We start from the raw sequence: 20,837 nt of genomic DNA on the forward strand, positions 1-20,837 counted from the left end.
ACCAGTGGGGTGCGCCCTTGGAGCTGGCTTTTGCAAGGGCACCCTTCATTTTATCATTCCTCCTTCACTTGGGACACCCAGCAGCAGTGTATCAGCCTATCAGGGGCTGATGTACAAAGGATTCAACGGATCTAATTGCCACGTACACTGCAATTGGGTGTCCCATGTGATGAAAAGGGACGCATTTATCATTTCCCTCCTATCGGGGGCTGATCTACGAAGGATTCAACAGATCTGATTGCCATGTATACTGCAATTGGGTGTCCCATGTGATGAAAAGGGACGCATTTATCATTTCCCTGGTGTATCAGCCTATCGGGGGCTGATGTACGAAGGATTCAACGGATCTGATTGCCTCGTACATTGCAATTGGGTGTCCCATTTGATAAAAAGGGGCACATTTATCATTTCCCTGGTGTATCAGCCTATCGGGGGCTGATGTACGAAGGATTCAACGGATCTGATTGTCACGTACACTGCAATTGGGTGTCCCATGTGATGAAAAGGGGCGCATTTATCATTTCCCCGTACGTGTGAAATTGAATTAATATACATTGGTTGGGGAATTGATATTCGCACTCTTCTTTCAAAAATGAAACTTCTCTCTGTTGAAATTTTTTGTTTTTGGGGGGTTGGTGCTGGTGTAGTGTAAAAAAAAATGCACCAGCCGGGAATCGAACCCGGGTCTGTACCGTGGCAGGGTACTATTCTACCACTAGACCACTGGTGCTTATGTTGGTGTTTGTGATTATCAAAATTTCAACTATCTTCTAAGCCTATTTAATGGGATATGTCCTCATTAAAGAACAACCATACTGCAGCTGGGAACCTTAGATTGGACCATCCGTTGGGCAGAAAATCCCAACACTTTCGAGACACTTTTTAAAAGCTCCGGTTGAATCCCTTGGGCCAGGTTCTTGTACGAGTCTGCATTTGAACCACAATTCGTGTTTTGAAACATTGCTTTCAGATTCTGCAAATGAATAACGATACATTGGGAAGAATAGTTGGAGCTGATTCTGATTTAAGGCTTTTTTGGAGGGAGGGGTAGGGGGGCACAGGACACCAAGTGTGAGATAGATCAAAAGTGGGGCCCACTGGCATAATCAGGTCCACCTCATTAGATCACGAGCCGTGCTTAACACGTGTCACTTCATGGTGATCTTCCTTCAATTGTGATCAAATGATCCTAAGCCGTTGATCAATATCTTGATAAAATGACATAAGAAAGTATTAAAGAATCTAAAAAAAAATTCATCCTTTATGTAACATGCCCAACCTCAGCGTGTTCGCCATTTTACAGAGGAAATTTTGTGATTCTAACAGGTGAAGTGGAGAAGGAACACAAACATCTGGCATAATATCATTCTCAGGAACCTCTTATAATATCAATCTCATAGTATCGCTGAGCATCAGTGATGGTGCTTCTAATCGTCATGAGCCTCTTATGATATCATTCTCATGATAAATAGAAGCAGACAGGTAAAAAGATAAATTGAGAGGAACCATTAAAAAAAAAAAGATAAAATGAGAGGAAGAAAAAAAAATGAAAGCATTTGGAACATTAAACATGAAACAAGTACATCAAAATCAATTGTATTTGGAATCTTCAAGAGAAATGTCTGGGTGTCTTGATATTATCTTAAAGGGAAACTGTCTGGGTGTGTTGACACTTGACAGTGACTACAATAAAAACTGAGGGTTGCATCTAGATATAAAGGAATGGCCACTACATTTCCTGATAAAATCCCACCTCAATTATTATAAGTAACAATTTTTCAAGGCCTTTTTCTCTTTCCATTTATCCCTTTCAAAACCAGTTTCAAAAAATCAGTATAGCTTAATCTGTTTTAGCAACCTCACAACTAGAAATGGTTTCGGCAGATGAAGCAACAGCCTTTCCCTTACTGTCTGAAGTAGAAGGAATCGCATCCTTGCTCACTGCCTTTGATTCCTCTGGCTGGCGCTTCTGTAGAAGTTGTAGTTGGCTTTGCAGAGCCTGGGGAAACCATAGTTTTTATATTAGAGGGCAATATGTGAAGCAAACACAGATGGGTAGTACATGGTCAAATGTTTCCTAGTCATAGTAGGAAATGATATTCGCAGCCCCATCTTCATTTTAAGCTCACCAACTGGTTGTTAGTAGCTGGTTGGGAATGTTAACAGCCAACGAGAGAACTGAGATGTGTAAAATAAAGAGGGCTGCCAGTATCAAAGACAAGGGAATGCAAATATCAGTTCCCATCATATTAAGATTAAAGCAATCTGTGACCAATAAGGTGGTAAATATGTTGTTTGGGGCTTCAGCCAGAATAATGTAAACTGTATAGTACCTGTTGGGAACTTGGAACAAGGCCTTGATCCTATTTAATCAACAATCTATGGATATGGATACAGATTTGGACGCAATAAAGCAATATCCAAATGGCTGTGAACAGGTGAGTATCAGGTGCTTCTATACTGGGCTGGTATCCACTATAAAGTAGTGAGATATTGCTAAAACAATATATGGTTATATGGTGTCAATACCACAAGTATGAGATCCAACATGGATTTAAATTTCGGTTTCGGTTTTGGTCCCTACCAACCCAACCCAAATTTCTCTGCAAATTTCAGTCATTTCGGCAGAAATTATTGCAATTTCGGTCAAAATGACCTAATTTCGACCCAAAATTGAAACCGAAACCGAAATGTATATGATTTTGGACCCTACCGAAATCTGAAATTTCGGATTTCAGCCAAAATTTAAAACAATGGATCCAAATGGCTAAGTGTAAACATTAAAGGCAGCATCAATTGAACAGGATTAAGTCATGATTATTGGGTCAGAAAGAGGGACCAGAAATGCCAATATGGCGCAAGAGATGCTGTGCTTTACCTCAATTTGGTGTCGGAGAGATCTTTCCTGAGCCTCGGATTGAGAACCAGATATATTTGTATCACTACCTGATCGCTCGCCATAAGCAAAACTGGGATTGGGTGCCTGAAAAGTTACAAAAGCAGATTGTGGAACTTGAGGGAATTCAAAGCTTGGGTATCCGCTTGGGACTGAAGAGTGATGCTGCGATAATTGTTCAGAAGTAGCTGTTGCTCCTGTTGAATTGACATTCTCTCCAGAGTGGGCCCCGGTCGATGGCATATAAACCTGAGGTAGTACAGCATATCCAGGGGACCTGAGAGTGAAGGAGAACAAATCAATTAGCTGTAAGTGGAAGAAAGGAAGAATGTTGATAAAAATTAGCCACAGTATAAAAGATTCTTGCTTGGGTAGTGTTGTTTGTTGCGGCTAATACACAAGGTCTGGCAGAAATATTGGGAGCAGCACCAATACAAGAGATGCCATTATCATTTTATGGGGTCCCATATCACTTCCATCACCCCGTGCATGATTGCTGTGATAAAAGTGCATACAAATCTTTCCCATAAATATCCAAATACATCTAATACAGCCATTTAAACACCCGGATAGTTTTAAAATGACCAAATATACCAGAGAAATAATAAAGTAGAACATAATTTCTTTAACAACAAAAATAATCATTGTATAACCTGCTCTATAGGTCTAAGAAACACACTTCAATATCTATTAAGTAAATCAAATTCACCGGTTCCATGCAAAGACAAATGAATGCAACCTTAATTTTTACTCAAACATAGAGGAAAAGGAAAAAAATTTCCTCAGACATCACCATTAAAAAAAAAAATCATCAAACATAAATGCCACAGACATTCTGGAAGAAGATCCAGTTATGTTCAAAAGTTTTGAGCCAAGAATATTCAGACCTGAATATTGGTGTGAGTGCCCCAGGTTCGGTTTTACCTTTCAATAATATAATCTGTTGTCAGGTTCAGGTTGAGACCAATTCATTTATTCACTATAGCTCGGCCTGGCCCACCTGCAACCATATAACCAAATCCAAATAAATCATGTCTATCATCTGGCATTCAATTCTACAAGCCTACTTCGCCCCAAAAAATGAACTTTCTTCCTTGGTGTGGGCTTTCCAAGGACTTCACTGCCACAACACTCCATAGTGAAAAGAGCTCATAGCATTAGAATTTCCACGGGTATGAACGCCTTCTTGGACTTCATGGGAAGGAATGCTCTCGTTGACGTCCCACTAACAGAAGAGTGATATGCTTGGGACATGAACCAAAGCATGAGGAGGGTTGATCTTTTCCTTCTCACCCCTCGATGGAGTGCGGCTTTTCTAGGAGCTATCCAAATCACTCTCCCCAGAACAATCTTGTATCATCAACCCATTTTGGAAATGGTCTTGGGCGGGCAGATACTCAGTTCTCTCTTGCTATAATCAACTGGTTAATATGAGAAGGCAGATCGATTGGCCAAGGATGGTGTCAATGGATGTAATCCTTCATCTTCCACATGAGAGCTTCCAAAAGTTTTGGCTGCCTATGCTTTGTTTGGTACGGCCATGTCTGATTTGTAACTAGCCTTTGGGGACAACTTGTCCCCTTAGTTGTACTCTTGGTTTTCTGTGGGATGAAATCTGTTACTGTTTCAAATAATAATAATAATAATAATAATAATCAACTGGTTAATCGAGCAATTCCTTAGCCCGTTTGAAGAGCTTGGAGCTTGTATGCTCCGATAGAGCTAATGTCTTTTGTCGGACAGCGTGTCTCGAAAATTCTTACGATTGACTATCTTCGTCATAAGCATAGGATCATTGTTAATCATTGTACTTTACGATTTGTAAATGCAGAGTATGTAGGCCACCTTTTTTCATGTGTGACATTTCGTATTTCCTTCTTGATTTCTTCGGAATGAGTTGGTTTTTCCTAGTCAGAAAGTAGATCATTTCAAGCCATGGACCTTTGCTGCGTGGACTTCTATAACTGGGGTTCTCTAGAACCTTTTCTTTGCCACCTCTCTTTGGCACGTTTGGAAGGAAATGAAGAGAAAAGTTTTTAAAGTGGTGTCCAGAAGTGTGCATAGTATCATGAGGCAAATCTTCTCTTCAGTTGTCTGTTGGGCAACGATCCTTCCTATGTTCAGAGGTATTCCAATGTCTTCTTTCTGTAGATTTTGGGAGGAGATTCAGTTGAGGAGATGTAGCAAGGCTCATCTTTGCCCCAGGTGAGACCATCCTCCTAGGATTTTGAATTGAATTTTTACGGCTTGAATCTCAACAATCATGGCCTGACTACCATCAGAGGCCTTCTAAATAAATGTTGACATAAGAGGTTAAAGGAGCTTGTTCAAGGCCTATTGGTGAGAAAGATTCTAATGAGGTTGAAGTTCATGCGCTTCTTCATGGAATCTACCTCATTGATCATTTCTCAATTGGATTACAATATCATCGAGGGAAACTCACTCAATATTCTTAGATGGGTGAGAGATGGGCTTGCTATCCCTAGAGATTCACGGGTACGATTGAGGAAATTCTAGATGGATAGAGGGTCACACAATGGAGATTTGACACATTTGACAATCTACTAATAGAAAAGACTTCTTTAACCACTGAAATTCCTACCTTATAAACAATTATTCAAAATCCCTACCTTAAAAACCAAACTAAATCAGAGATTTAGAACCAAATTCAAGCAACTAAGAACTTACAGCTAAAGCAACTAAGAACTTACAGCTAACTGGATGATTCTACAAGTAGCCATTACAACCTCAGACTGAGTCCGCTTACTCACCCGTCTATGCAATCAAATAGCAAGTGACTGACTGTCAATGATAATGCAGGGAATGGTTTTGAGAGAATGAATCAAAACATCCTTGCTCGTCAAAAGATGCCGCCATATATACCACAGAGTAACAGAGACGCTTTACTATCCTAAAGCTCAAGACCATTCTCTGTATGTACTTTTGATCTTCAGAAAACAAAATGAAGTAACAAGTGGTTGAACCAAATTTTTCCATATTCAAGAGAATGCAAAGTACTTTGCTAGGTTTCTGAAAAATGAGGCATCAGTCACTTCACTTGGAGTCAAAACTATGTGAAATAATAATTAAAAAAATTAAACCAGCCTAATTCTCATTCCTGGAGTAAGCAGTACACGAGCGCAGCACCCCTACTATTTACAGAATAATGGCCATAAAAGAACATGTTGCAATCCTTCGCACCCTGCACTGCAAGTGCTAGGCTACCCAGAGACCATTCCGTCATTCACTCAGCAAACATATAATAACAAAATCTCACAAACAGAAAAGCAGACATGAGATAACAAATCAAGCGTTTCACTAAGGTTTCCAAAGACCTGTCCCGAGTTCATGTTGATTATGCCTTGTTTCAAAGAAAGGGAAGGAATCATTGAGAAGTGTTTCTGGTTTGAATCATTCAAAATATCTTTCTTGGCATATGCTCTCAAGAAATAAAAATTGTGGACAAAAGGACAGAGTAACAATTCCATTGGACATGCCTAACTCTGGTCATTGAATCAAATTAATCTTTAATGAACAAAGAATTGATTTATTTTCTTTCAATTAATCTATTGTCGATTCAAATCTATCAAAAGGGAATTTGTTCCATCCATATATGCCATGGTTCCTTACTCCGACACGGAGCTAATATCTAAATTTCCATAACTGTATTTAGCAATGAAACACTATGAAAAGCCCAAATAAAAAAGATTTTTTGGTGCGGTTAGAACAAGGAGAAAGCCCAATCCGCCAAATTAGCAAAGCAAGTATTAGCACCCTTAGCTAAGTAATATCTCTATAGCCATGAAATAGAACAAACATACCAAGAGAACGTAGCAGGAGGATAAACATATGATTTCTCATATACTGAACTCGCTGCAGCTGCAGCCAGGAGCCTGGCCTGATGCTGGCTCAAATTATCATCGGCTGCACTACCTCCAGTTCCCTGAATAGATGTGCTTGCTCCATCCGATCCTACAAATAATAAAAAATATTTCAGTAAGCCCTTCAAGTTATCAATTTTGTCCAATGAGTTTACTGAAGTAAAGATATAGGGAAAACCCCCCATCTGGCTAAAACAACCCGTTCAGAAAAAAAAAAAAGGATGGATTACAGTTTATGCATTTAAAACCCATAAAGCATCAGAAGTTCGCACGAAATATGTGCGAGTTTTAAACTGGAAATTACTATATCCAGCTGACAACAACCATGGTGGGAATCACCAATTATTCTGACAGCAGAAATAAATCATAGTAATCACTTAGCCAAACAGTTGGCAAATGTTGATTGTGGAATATTCTGAGTGTGGAATTTTCTTGTGTTTATCTTAGCACAACATACTAATTTTGACCCCCTCGACAATTTGCAAGCATAAGGGGTAGGAATGTTCCTCCTACATGTCAATAATTAATAGCTAATTTTGCTGGATCCAATAACAATAAACCATGGAAGATTTCTAGTAAATATTCATGCATGCATATCAAAAACCTTTCAAGTCATATGCACATATAACTAGAAGAATGCATCAAATATGCAATAGATGCACAGTTCCCAGAGATATAGCAAGGCAACAGTTAAAGACATGGACTTCCATAGATCATAAAATGTGTGCGCTCGCGCGCGTGTGTGTGTGCGTGTGTATTCGAAATGATAGTGACTATATTAAAGAAGCAAAAACGAAACAAGAAAAAATATTTACACGAGGGGCAGAGATTGCCTCAAAATTGGCTCCCTACCCACACCCCCCTTAGAGGGCGTAAAAAGCAGAATAATACCTATAACTATAACCCTCATTGAATATAACTGCAATCCCTCAAAGGCCTACCCTCACTATTCCATTGTATGATATTGAGAACCTTTAACTATATATAGTTTTTAAAACAATAACTGCAATCCCTCATGTCATGAACCCTCCTGACCACAGCAGCATCTGACTTGCAACCATCGCATGCTACTTATACCAAGTAGGCAATGCAAAAAGTGTTACATTCTGGTTTTGTTATGAGGCCACCTAATGAAGAACGAAGGCTGAAAGATGTTACAACCCTTCAGTCCAAGAATAGGGAGGATCTAAGTTGTAAATTTCGTTTCGTTCGCCGTTTCGTTTTGGTGACCGGAAAGGAACGTTCTGGTCATTTCGGTCGGATTTAGTTCGAAACTTTTCGTTCCGTTAAAACGGAGGGATTTTTTTAACAGTTAAAAATATGAAAAAAATAAAAATTGTTAGAAAAAACTACGAAACGGTTAAATGAACCAAATATGTAAAAGATCCAACATTTACTTTAAGGAAAATCGCTATCAACCGAAATGCTTGTGCTAACCAGTGCGTTGACCAGTGCCTAACAAGACGAAAAAATTTTAGAGACCAAATTATGGGATTTTTTTTACTGGACTTATGGATTTAATAATGTTTGGACATAATAGAATTTATGAATTTTTAAAATTGGAAAAATACGCCATCGTTTGGAAGTTAAGATTTTGACCCGACACTTTTTTTGAATTTTGTACTAGAACTGGAGAGTTGACTTTTTTTTCCTTTTAGATTTGGATCTTGAAACTATTTTTAATAGATTCAAATAGGGTATTCCCTTATTTACATGTAAATCTTAATTAAATGGACAATAAAAATAATAAAGACATTTGCTTCAAATGGGAGAATAGAAGAAGAGAAGAGAACCAAGGAGAGATAAGGAGAGAAGAAAGAAAAAAAATTCCATGAATTTCGGCCATTTTGGATGAAATTCCGGATTTCGGCAGAAATCGTCCGAAATTTTCCGGTGTCGACCGAAATCCGGAATGAACCGGAATGAAACGAAAAAAGGGTCATTTCGTTCCAGTTTTCGTGATGAAACCGAAACATTTGGGCCATTTAGGCCGAAATGAAACGATTTTTACAACTTAGTGAAGGATAATAGGGAGACAAATTTTGAGCCCACATGTCAGAAATAAAAGGATGTCTTTTAACATGATGGAATCTCATTGGAACCCACCATGTTTGACAAAACTATTTTTTGCTTTTAATAGTGATTGTGCTTGTGGATGTGCGCGCGCGCGTGTTTGTGGGGGTGGATCCTTTGAGTGGCCAAGTGACACTTTAGTGGCTCCTTCAACATAAAATTGTACAAACACAGCAAGGGCCATGAGCTGGTTTAAAGTGTTTGCAAAATCCAAGTTTAATTGCTTTGGGCCTTTTGGAAGTTCTAAGTTAATGTCATTTGTTATTGAACTATCATTTATTTTACAATTTTAGAAGGATTTCAAGACTGATGCAGTTGCTTTTGCTGTAGGTCTAGTTAGTTTTGAAACTATTATGAACCCGAAGAGTTTTTAAAGCCCGAGTCCTTGTTAGAGGGATTCTAATCTTCAATTTGATATCTCTTTTATTTTATGTATAATTTCAGTATATTCTATCTTTTTTTTTTGTGAATTTTGCATTTCCCTGCATCACCACCACAAAGCCTGCAGTCTCTACCTAGTGGTGTTGTTCAAACAGCTCACGCAATAAGGAAGACAGTCCATCCTAGGGTTGTTTCTTTCCCTCCAAGTTCCATGAAGAATGCCATAAAAGGACACAGCTTATACACTTGGCTCATTTACTGTTTAAATGGCACAAAGAAAAAAAACCAAATGATCTGAAATTGCTTGGAACCTGCAACTGGGCCCACGCTGGCCACGACCCCCTGGATCACCAACAAGTAGAGCCAAACACATCTGGCAATGGCAACAATCTGTCGTCAAAAGATAAAGGAAACAACACCAATTATCACTATGAATCCTGTTCTCACCCCTTCCAATCAAATAATGAAAACCCACTCTTCCAGCTGATTTGACTCCAGATGACCAAATAAGATTTATAATCTCCCCATCCTCATAAGAAAATAGAACATCTCAATTCAAATCGAGTAGAAGAATCGAACAGAAAAAACTTCCAAATTCTCCCCCTGCCTTGAATAGTATTAGATCGTCCCCAACACATTGTCTAAGAATGCCCTGATTTGCTAATTGTCTCCAAGGAAACCCCACACAATTCAGACAAGTCAAATCAATCTCCTTGAATCATTAATACAGAGGGATCAAACAGATAAAGCCCCCAAAGCCACTCCTACCTAGGATAATAAGATCATCCTCAAAACATAGAACAACCTAAAACGATCTACCTCACTGATTGTGGCTCTGCAGCCATCACAATCTAGAGACGTAGAATCAAAGGGGGCAGCATCAAACTCAATTGAAGTCTCCAAAAAGTCACCAAGAGCGAGGATGATTGAAAAATAGGAGGGAAACCAACCCAATATGAATATATCCTTAGGCACCAACCAAGTAGTCCCAGCACCAAATTGACCCAAAAGTAAAGCCAAGTTTAGAAGGATAATTAGAACATAGCTCAATACAAGGCCATTGTTGCAGTTCACAGTTCCAATGTCAATTCATTCTTATGTATCTAAGTCAATCTAAATCAGGTATTGTTGATAAAATAAGCAAGATGTATTATTCCAGACAAGATGAATAAGGAATTCAAATAATGTACGAACAAGAGAAATTGCATTTTAAATGAATCTCATTTGGATCAAAATCTCAGAACCAGAATGGAATGTCTAATAAACAAGAGGAAAAGCAAGAACAACAAAAGAGTAACTCATAAACACACACAAACACACACACACACACACACACATATATATATATATATATATATATATATATATATGAGGAAATGGTTTGTGAGCAGCTTCTCGGATAAGCTTATCTGAGCAGAACAAACCATGGTGTGTGTGTGTGTGTGTTGGGGGCATTTTTGGGGGATCCAAAGCATTCATTTGAAAGGTGCTCATATATATATATATATATAGAGAGAGAGAGAGATAGAATCAGAGAATAGTGTTCCTGCGCCGCAGCTACTCAAATAGCTTATCTGAGCAGCTGCTTCAAAAACTCGTGTGGCCCACATTTTTTGGGTGATCCAAAGCATTCATTTGAAACGCCCTTCCATGGATAGGGTGTGTACCAAAAATCAGCCCTATAGGATCATCCTAACCCGATCAAAGGTGGAGGGGAAAATGGACAAACACTGTTTCTGACCATTTTTTCCCTCCACAAATGGCAAGGTTAGGATGATCCTAAAGGGCTCATTTTTGGTACACACACTATCCTAAAGGTTAGAATGCTTTGGATCGCCCAAAAAATGAACATTCATTTTGAAGGCCCTTCCATAGATAGGGTGTGAACCAAAAATCAGCCCTATAGGATCGTCCTAACCCAATCAAAGGTGGAGGGGAAAATGGAAATGACACTGTGTGTCCATGTTTCTGCCCATTTTCCCCCTCCACAAATGGCAGGGTTAGGATGATCCTATGGGGATGATTTTTGGTACACACCCTATCCATGGAAGGCCCTTTCAAATGAATGCTTTGGATCCCCCCAAAAATGTGGCCCCCCTATGGTTTGTGAGCTCTGCTCAGATAAGCTTACCTGAGCAGCTGCTCACAAACCATTTCCTCTCTCTCTCTCTCTCTCTCTCTCTCTCTCTCTCTCTCTCTCTCTCTCTCTCTCTCTATATATATATATATATATATATATATATATATATAGGGAAAGGTGAGCGTACTTGGTCGAGTAGATAAGCTTATCTACTCGGTCGGGTTAAAAATAGTGGGGGCCCACATTTTTTGGGTGGTCCAAACCATTCATTTGAAAGGCCCTTACCTAGATAGGGTGTCCACAAAAAATCAGCCCCATAGGATCATCCTAACCCATCCAAATGTGGAGGGGGAAATGGGGAAAAATGGACAAACACAGTTTGTCCACAAATCTGCCCATTTTTCCCTCCGTTGTTGGATGGGTTAGGATGATCCTATGAGGCTGATTTCTTGTGGACACCCTATCTAGGTAAGGGCCTTTCAAATGAATGGTTTGGATCACCCAAAAAATGTGGGCCCCCACTGTTTTTAACCCGACCGAGTAGATAAGCTTATCTACTCGACCGAGTACGCTCACCTTTCCCATATATATATATATATATATATATATATAGAGAGAGAGAGAGAGTAGTGTTCCTGCACAGCTGCTTATATGAGCAGCTGCTTCAAAAACTCATGTGGCCCACGTTTTTGGGGTGATCCAAAGCATTCATTTGAAAGGCCCTTCCATGGATAGCGTGAGTACCAAAAATCAGCCCTATAGGATCATCCTAACCCGATCAAAGTTGGAGGGGAAAATGGACAGACATTGTTTCTGACCATTTTTTCCCTCCACAAATGGCAGGGTTAGGATGATCCTAAAGGGCTCATTTTTTGTACACACACTATCCATGGAAGGGCCTTTCAAATGAATGCTTTGGATCACCCCAAAAATGTGGAACCACATGAGTTTTTGAAGTAGCTGCGCATGAACACTTTTCTCATATATATATATATAGCAGAAAAGAAAAAGAAGGAATTTTTTTATTTGTTTGAATACTTTGTGAATTTAACACGTTAGAGCTATTCCACTCTATCCATCTATTCGATTTAGGCCTCTAAAATTTCCCAATTCCTCCCTCATCCCCATTCCCTCCCTCTTTTTTTACAGATATAGATGCGTATATGCAAGGGTAAAATTGTGTCTTGCTGTTTCGTTATCTCTAATACGTGTCCTCTATCTAACCTATAGCGTTGAGACTTGAGACGTGTCCTCTATACCTCACTCCCTCAGAGATAATTTTATACGACGTACTCTCTAGCAGAAGGAAAAGTCAAAGATATTTTTTTTATTTTCTTTCTATAAACTACTGTGCTGATGTGTGGATTTTGAAGCCATTTTCCACTATTGACACCCGCTGTCAAAAAGCATTAAAGTCTGCCCACAATTCACGTAAAAGAAGCGGGGTACCATCCTACAGGGTGGGGCGAAAAAATCATCTCCCTTTGGTAGAATCTCAAATACCTTCTATCTCTACGCCACCTCACCTCAACGCACCCAAAACCACCCCATTTTTGCTTCGCCAATAGCAGTCAAAACCAAATCCCTCTCTCTCTCTCTCTCTCTCTCTCTCTCTCTCTCTCTCTCTCTCTCTCTCCACCGGCACCCCACCTCTGTCTCTCCTTCTGAAACCCTTAAAATTTCAGTGCGATTTGGTGATAGGTGGAAGCTTCATTATTTCCTTCTTTCTATTCGATTATTTGTTACTGTAATTTCTTTGCAAATGGGGGGTTCTTCACAGAGACAACATGCTAGGGTTTATTTTATCCTTGGGTATGCTTGGATATGATTATTATTTGACTGTAATTTCTTTACACATAGGGTGTTCTTCATGGAGACAACATGCTAGGGTTTATTTTATCCTCGGGTATGCTTGGATATGATTATTATTTGACTGTGATTTCTTTACAAATTGGGTGTTCTTCATGGAGACAACATGCTAGGGTTTATTTTATCCTTGGGTATGCTTGCTTTCGTCCTTTCACAAGAATCCTACTGTGTATCGTCATACTATACAAGCGGGGTTATCAATCAATCCCAAGAACAACTTAATCCAAGGATTTCTAATCTCATGAAGACACTTCGACATATCAATATTAATGAAGCCCTTTTTGTTGTTCAACAGCCATCTAAGAGCTATTTGGAAGCCATTACTGCAATATTAATGAAGCTCTGTTAGTGGTTCAGCCATCCAAGAACTATTTGGAATCCATCAAACTTACATTCCTTCCTCTTTCTGTGAGGTTTTCTCTTACAAATCCACTTCCATTTAAATTCCTTCTCGGGACTCTTTTCCCCCATTTCTTTCCCTTTTCTGGGTTGGGACTATGTTTTTTATGTTTTTCTGATCAATTTATTTCATTCTTGAATTGAGGAGCCATCGAGGACCATTCCATTTGTTTATGCCACGGATTGGTGCTCTTACTGAAATTAGTGGGAGAACATATACTCTCTGATTTTTTCTTCATCAAGAGTCCTCTTGGCAACCATTTCTGAAAGAATTGGAAGAATTTTCAATGACCCTAAAGAGCAATGACCTGGCAGACTGATGTTCTAATTGAAATTAGGGGGAGAGTATATTCTCTAATTTTTTATGTTGCAAATAATCTCTGATATTTTTTTAATTGCATTATGTGACCTACTTCTATTGTTATCTATTGGTACTCTTTTGATGTATATTGTTAATGCATCATTGTTGAGGAGGATAAAAAAAATATTGAAACCAACACCTTTGCTATAAAAGAGATCTTTGGTATTATATTCAGGGAAACATGGTTGTGCTAAAGTAAGTAGCAATCTTCACTGCATACGATTACAAGGGATTGCGTTACACCGCCAATTTTCTCCACAGTGCTGCTGCTGCTTTAGAATTTTTGCCATCAAACATAACATCTAGGTTTTGTAATTAGGATGAGTCGTTTACTATCCATGGCATTCAAACTAATTGACATTGGGCACGAGATTGAGAAAGTCATGACTTCCATTGAAAAAAATTGAATTTGATTCTGTTTATTAAAAATACTGAATATTTGGTTTCAGAAATTTGTTAGTCCTATCAAATTGGCAATTGCCCTGTTTTGGGCATTCGATACACTGGAATTGGTAATGATTGATTACTGCTAAATTATGGCATCCATCAGTTCAATCACATTTTTCTTTAACACCTTTTTCATTTTCCTACTTTTGGATTATCATTTTATTAATCGCTATGATTATGTTTCTTGCCTCTTTGTAACCTATTTGGATCGAAACTTCCTTCTCCTGTGTGTGTGTGTGTGTGAAGCAGAATAGACAGCTGTGATGCTGGTCAATGTGAACTAAATAATATGAGGCAACTACCAAAATCTGCCAACTGTTGGGAAACCTTACCATGTCGATTAAGTTCGGATTGCACTCCATGCTGCCCTCCAGTTGGAGCTGTGCCATTTTCAGGAGGAACAACTAAAGCCCTGCAAGTTGGGCACGTATGTTGTCGTTCTAACCATGACCTTAGACAATGCACATGGAAAAGGTGCCCACAAATTAACTTCTTGGCTGTGACCATCTCTTCACGGCAAATAATGCAGGTTGCATCACTTCTGTAATTGGATAAAAAAAACTATTTTATGACCTGATAAACTGGAATAATGGAGAAGAGAACAAAAAGAGACACACAAGAAAAAAAACATTTAGCTTAGACAAATTATTTACTTATTCCTTTATCTTTAATGAAATTTCTATTATTAAAAAAAAGACAAATTACTTACACACTAAGCTCTTCAGCCGTTGCATCAGGAAAACGATCGTTCATATTTGAAGTGATTTTTCGATAACGAACATAATCAGCAACACGAACCTTGAAGTTGCGAAATGTTTCATAAAGCTCTCGAATCAAGTGCAATGGCACACCATAGTTTCTACAGAGAATGATCCAAAGTCAATTGCTACTAGCAAACGTGTACAAACAAGAGGATAAACTGTCAACATCTGACACGCACCTTAGAAAATCAACACAAAACTGAAGAGAGAGAGAGAGAGAGAGAAGTGGAAATTATCAAAAATGAATCACCAACTAATAGGATGGTTTGTTATGAATCATCAAAATGACAAGATGGAGTAATCAAATATAACCATGTAGTCCACCACACAACAGATTTTTATGATAAAGATTTTTTATCTTTTGTCCTTTTCAAAAAAAAAGATTTTTTATCTTTTGTCTAAGGTAGATATTTGCGCTTTAGCTAACATTGGTTACTCCACTATTCATGTTCCACAACATTAGTCCACTATTCATGTTCAAACAAAGCCGAAGAAAATGAGAAAGCACTTGCCTAAAAAATACTCAATTGTCTAGAAATATATATATTTCATATTTAATTTTCAAAAAAAAAAAAATATATATATATATATATGAGAAAAGTGTCTCTAGTCGGCCGACTAGAGAACCTTCTCTAGTCCGCCGACCCAAAACACAGTGGGCCCACAATGTTTGGATGATCGAAAGCATTCATTTGATAGGCCCTGACATAGATAGGGTGTGCCCAAAAAATCAGTTCCATAGGATCATCTTAACCCTTCGATTTGTGGAGCTAAAATTGGACAGATTAGTGAAGTTTTATACCCGTCCATTTTAACCTCCACAAATTGTAGGGTTGGATGATCCTATGGAGCAGATTTTTTGGTCACACCCTATCCATGTCAAGGCCTATTAAATGAATGCTTCGGATCACACAAAAAATGTGGGCCCGCACTGATTTTTTGGCGGACGGACTAGAAAACTTTTCTAGTCGGCCGACTAGAAATATCAACCCCATATATATATATATATATATATATATATATTTCATATTTGGAGATATATAGTTAAAACTCGCAAAAAATATGATCAAAGCCGCTTCTGGCTAGCTCTATGATTAGAAAATCTGTGATGAATGAATTACTTACATGAAAATCACAAGAAAGAAGAAGAGATACATAGACAAGTGAAGTAGATCACGAATAAGTTCCAGGTAAAAGGTGTAGACCGCCTTTCTCTCCCACTGTCCTTCCATAAGCATGTCAGTGACATAGAAAACATATTTTACAAATGTTGACACTGTTGTAGTTGCCAGTATCATGTACCTGAAAATAAAAAGGTTTTAACAACATCATTATGGTTGCAAACACCAAACAATTACAAAAGCATAACTTCAATAACAATATCTAAACATAAATTCAGAACGTTCTCTTGGTCCTACTAAGAGAGAGAGAAATAAATTTAGTTGTGAAAAGCTTTCTAGATAGAAACATGCCTACTTATCTGATGGAAATACAATAATCTAATTTAATGCCATGATAAGATTAAAGAAATATTAAAAATTGCATGCAGCATTTTATTTCTTCCCTTAGTGACCCTAGATGATGGCCTCCATTTTCAGATATAGAGAACTTGCAGGGCAGGAAACGAAGAACTGTTGAAGTGGATTATGGTATAAAGGGCAGAGAAGATGTGTTATGGTGAAGACACAGTCACCTTGAATCAATCGCTCAAACTTTTTCAAAAGTGGGAGAAGATGTGGAGGTACTAGAGATAAGTTTACAATAGATAGATTAGACACACCAAAAAAAAAATGGGAAGTGATATATCCGCCCTTTTTTATACTTGGGACACCCAATAGCAGTGTACGTGGCAATCAGCCCCATTGAATCCTTCTGACGTGAAGTACACCATGCCCTCTGCAGTCATTGATACACTGCTGCTGGGTGTCCCAAGTAATCAAAAGGGGCAGATATATCACTTCCCAAAAAAATTGACGGAAGTAGAAGGTGAACATTAGGTTAGAATGACGTTTACCAGGACGAAGGTAAGTTGTCCTTACATTTTTATTTTTTTTTGGATGACATAGGGTATCCCCACTCCATTTTAGAGAGACTAATCACTATGGATGCGCACAATCACCCGTTAACACACGCAAGGGTAAGCTGTCCTTTCATGTTTTACTAGCTCTATAAAATGGCTATATATGAATGACAACGGGCAGCAGCATCAAGGCATGAACTATTATCTTTCCCATATTATCAATAGACTCTAATGGAGGTGAGTGGTAATTCCTGACGGAACTGTCAGGGCTAGGAAATGTGAAGCCCCAAATTGGTACATTTATGATATCTTGTGTTGCGCCTTTGATGCGAATGTTTCCTACGGAGAATCAGACGTTCACATCCAAATAGCAGCTCGATGATGAGGTAAATTTGGCTACCAAATAGTCTAAGAAAGCAGACAGGTCCATGTGGATGGTTTGTTAATGCTTTGATTGACTCCGTTACCTCTTTTTTTTAACTGGTTTGATTAACTCCTTTGCTGCCTTTTCTATTGGCCTCTGTCTTCGAACATCTAAGCACAATTTCAATTGTAAGAGTTCTTATCCTGGTGTATTTTTAATGGAAAATTTTATAAATACTGGTGCTTTTTATTTGTAATAAAAAAAAAACAAAGTAAAAAGATGCATAACAAACCAAACTTATATATTTACATAGATTGTTTTTATTTGTGTGTAATACGCATGCAGTTCAAACCCAAAAATTGATAGCAAAAGTAAAAGACCAGGGTCAGATTACTAAATTTCAGTGGAAGTAAACTTGATGCCGGATGGAAATTCACAGATGAGCCCTAGTAATGTAAATATGTAATAACTCATCAACAACATCATCTGAAGAGTCAAGGGCTAGAGGCATGCTCAGTTTGAGTCAGGAGCAAGTGCTTGTAACAAATGTACAACCTGGCAAGAAGCGCAACGTGATGCATAAAAGTGCAAAAGAACTAAAGTAACTTACTCAAATGAAAAGAAGAGTGACACTGATGGCTGCCATGTCTGAATCAAATGCTTTAAGGAGCTGTACAAGCAAAGGCAGTCCAGACAAAGAAGGAACCCTATAAATGAAACAATCCGTATGTGAGACAACATGGGAACAGACGGGGTTGTTTCAATGTACTCGACCCTCTTCTGAGCCATCCAGTGCAAAGCCTTAATTAACAGAAGGGCTGTGACCATTGCAATAAAGGTGACAGAAAACTCTTGTCGGAATATCGTGATTGCAAATAGAATTTCCATAACCTCCCGCCATGATTGTTCATTCAGTCTCTCAACTTCGGCTTCTCGAAGAGGCCCGAGAAACAAGCATTTGGTTAACTGCCATAGAATACACATGATGACCAAACCCATGTTCATAAGAAGCACCAAATTAATCTTGGAGGTTGATAGATACACCATGGCTGGGTAAAACTGGCCTCTACTGTTAAAAGCATGAGAAATAACAGCAATTGCAGCCGCCAAACTAAGCCCAGCATAGGTTCGGAGCCTCATCATTTCCTCTAAAAGCTGTTGCACCACATCTTTCGGTCATATAACTCAGAAATGACAATCCCAAATCTGAATTCAACGAGTAGAGAAATCTACAAGTATATAATCTAATAGTATATTTGTCTCTTCTTTTCTTTTAAGTTTATTTCTAGGTAAGGCCCCCTGTTTGTTTGAGATTCACCAATATAAATAATCTCGAAAATCAAAATTTGCAAATTCTAAAATAATTGAAATGAACCAATCAAATCCAGCAAAAGAATAAACACTAAATCGCCGAGAAAACAAAAAAGAAAAATCCCAACTAAAATATTTAACCAATTACTCCCAAAATTAGAAGATCTTGAGAAAGTGAACGTTTTAAAACCCTAATCGAAGACACCAACTTAAACCGTCAGGGAATCAGAAACCCTAGAAATTCCTTGTACGGTAAACACTAAATTGAATGCAGCGACATCGAGTTCCTTGATTCATTACCAGAAATTCCACGAAAAGGGCATCTAAAAATAAAAACCTAGAAAACATTCAAATTTTTTTTTTATTGTGAAGATAAAGAGAAATTCAATAGGTGAAGATAAAGAGAAATTCGAACGAAAAATTCAAATAGACTGGAATTCGAAACGAATGGATAGACTGGAGGATTTTAATAGAAGAATTCTAATGCAATTTCATACCTTCTGAAGTTCCGATTGGGCTCTCGACGTAGAGAGAGAGAGAGAGAGAGAGAGTAAAGGAGGAAAACAAGAAGAAAGTAAATGTCCAAGGGCTATGTCCCTCCATGTCATCGCTTCTAGTGCCACCAATCTATGGTCAACACGTGTCGCGCTTGGACACGTCATCTTCTCTCTGGGTCATGATTTTATAAGGTTGCAAGACTTGCAACTAGGGTCCCCGACCCACATCGACTTGACCCAAAAACCCTTGGGTGGGTTAGGGTTTAAAGAAAAAAAACGAAACCCGACCCCACCACTCCTGAACAAGTTGCAACCCTGATGGTTTATACTGGGGAAGTGACATAATCCCTCCTTTTTCACTTGGGCAGCCCCTCTAGTTTATTTATGACTAGTTATTTATACAACAGGGGTGGTCTCTAGTTAAAAAAGGGAGCGAATATATCATTTCCCATTATATAATGTGCTACTATTATCGGTTTGTAGAGGCCGTGGATTGCTTGCATCTTTATCACTGAGGCCCACTTGATAGGATGATAAAAACCATTCATATGTTGGGCGAAAACGTAAATAGGTTGTACCCATAAATCATCTCTCAAGGATGTACTGACACTCCCCACATTGTGAAAACCTCCATCATCATTAATGTTACTTAAATCAGTCCCGCTTTCATTCGGGGGGTGGGATAGATGAACTCAAATGGGTCCCATCACCCCCACCACTTGGAATTGGCATAGTACAGCTTCACCGATGCATAGTAACAGTAATGTGTGTTACGTGCCTACACTGATTCACTAGAGTGGAATAAATTAGTTTGGATTTGAAATATATAAAGATCATATCATTGGATTACTTGGATGGCAGATCATATAGGTAGGGTAGATTAGGCAACTAGGATTGATTTGGATATTGGTCAGTAGGCTAATCTTTATTTAGTTATTTCTATTCTCATCATAAGATCTTTCTAGATCTTTCTATATTTATTCCTTGAGTATGTTATATAAACATTTATTAGTTTCTATGTAATGGAATGAAGAATTTTATCCCATAAGTTGTGTTTTTTTCACACAAGGGATGAATGAGGCTAATCTTCCCCTTAAGAAGATCAATTATGTTGCAAAGTGATTCAAGTTCATAGCATACCTTAGTGGGACCCATCTAGGCATGTAACAAAATGGTAACGTCGTTTTATTCCGATTGATGCCCACAGAGGGAGCCCATGTTTTTTCTTAGTTACATAACTTCAAAGCTCCCACGAATCATCGTGGACTCTCCCAAGTCAACTTCTTCTTGCCTCGACTGTGTTTTGCCTAATTTTGCTTTTGCCATATAGAGTCGATCAAAACTCCTACTCCCTCAAGTTATGACCATGGCAACCAAGTACTCAACCATATCAACCGAGTACTCGATTGTGTCGTGCCGAATCGACTATAATTTGCTTTAGTTGTGTTCTAAACCACATCCACATTTTAAAACATTGGGCTTAACTATTATTGGGCG

At 38.4% G+C, this 20,837-nt stretch overlaps 1 protein-coding gene and 1 non-coding gene across 2 annotated transcripts; both read right to left on the minus strand.

Moving 5' to 3' along the window:
- Nucleotides 1–659: 659 nt before the first annotated feature.
- On the minus strand, nt 660–730 carry TRNAG-GCC (transfer RNA glycine (anticodon GCC)). The gene has a single exon. It is a non-coding gene; the product is annotated as a tRNA-Gly (tRNA).
- Nucleotides 731–1,528: 798 nt separating this feature from the next.
- LOC143884845 (ERAD-associated E3 ubiquitin-protein ligase HRD1B-like) lies at nt 1,529–19,489 on the minus strand. The gene is made up of 8 exons (XM_077388662.1): nt 19,341–19,489; nt 18,143–18,687; nt 16,274–16,450; nt 15,097–15,246; nt 14,720–14,928; nt 6,718–6,868; nt 2,879–3,173; nt 1,529–1,999 (listed from the first exon to the last, which is right to left on the minus strand). The coding sequence occupies exons 1-8, from the start codon at nt 19,449–19,451 to the stop codon at nt 1,841–1,843; spliced, it is 1,797 nt and encodes a 598-aa protein (XP_077244777.1). The 5' UTR covers nt 19,452–19,489; the 3' UTR covers nt 1,529–1,840.
- Nucleotides 19,490–20,837: the final 1,348 nt, after the last annotated feature.

This window comes from Tasmannia lanceolata, unplaced genomic scaffold (genome assembly GCF_043159265.1).
Source record: "Tasmannia lanceolata isolate RefF3 unplaced genomic scaffold, GAP_Taslan_0.1 ptg000008l, whole genome shotgun sequence".
NCBI classification, from domain to species: domain Eukaryota; kingdom Viridiplantae; phylum Streptophyta; class Magnoliopsida; order Canellales; family Winteraceae; genus Tasmannia; species Tasmannia lanceolata.

Coding starts and splice junctions, on each gene's coding strand:
- LOC143884845 (XM_077388662.1), bottom strand. CDS start 19,451: ATGACATGGAGGGACATAGCCCTTGGACATTTACTTTCTTCTTGTTTT. Junction 3,174..6,717: donor CCTCCTGCTACGTTCTCTTG/GTATGTTTGTTC, acceptor CTTCACTCTCAG/GTCCCCTGGATATGCTGTAC. Junction 2,000..2,878: donor CTCTCCGACACCAAATTGAG/GTAAAGCACAGC, acceptor TGGTTTCCCCAG/GCTCTGCAAAGCCAACTACA.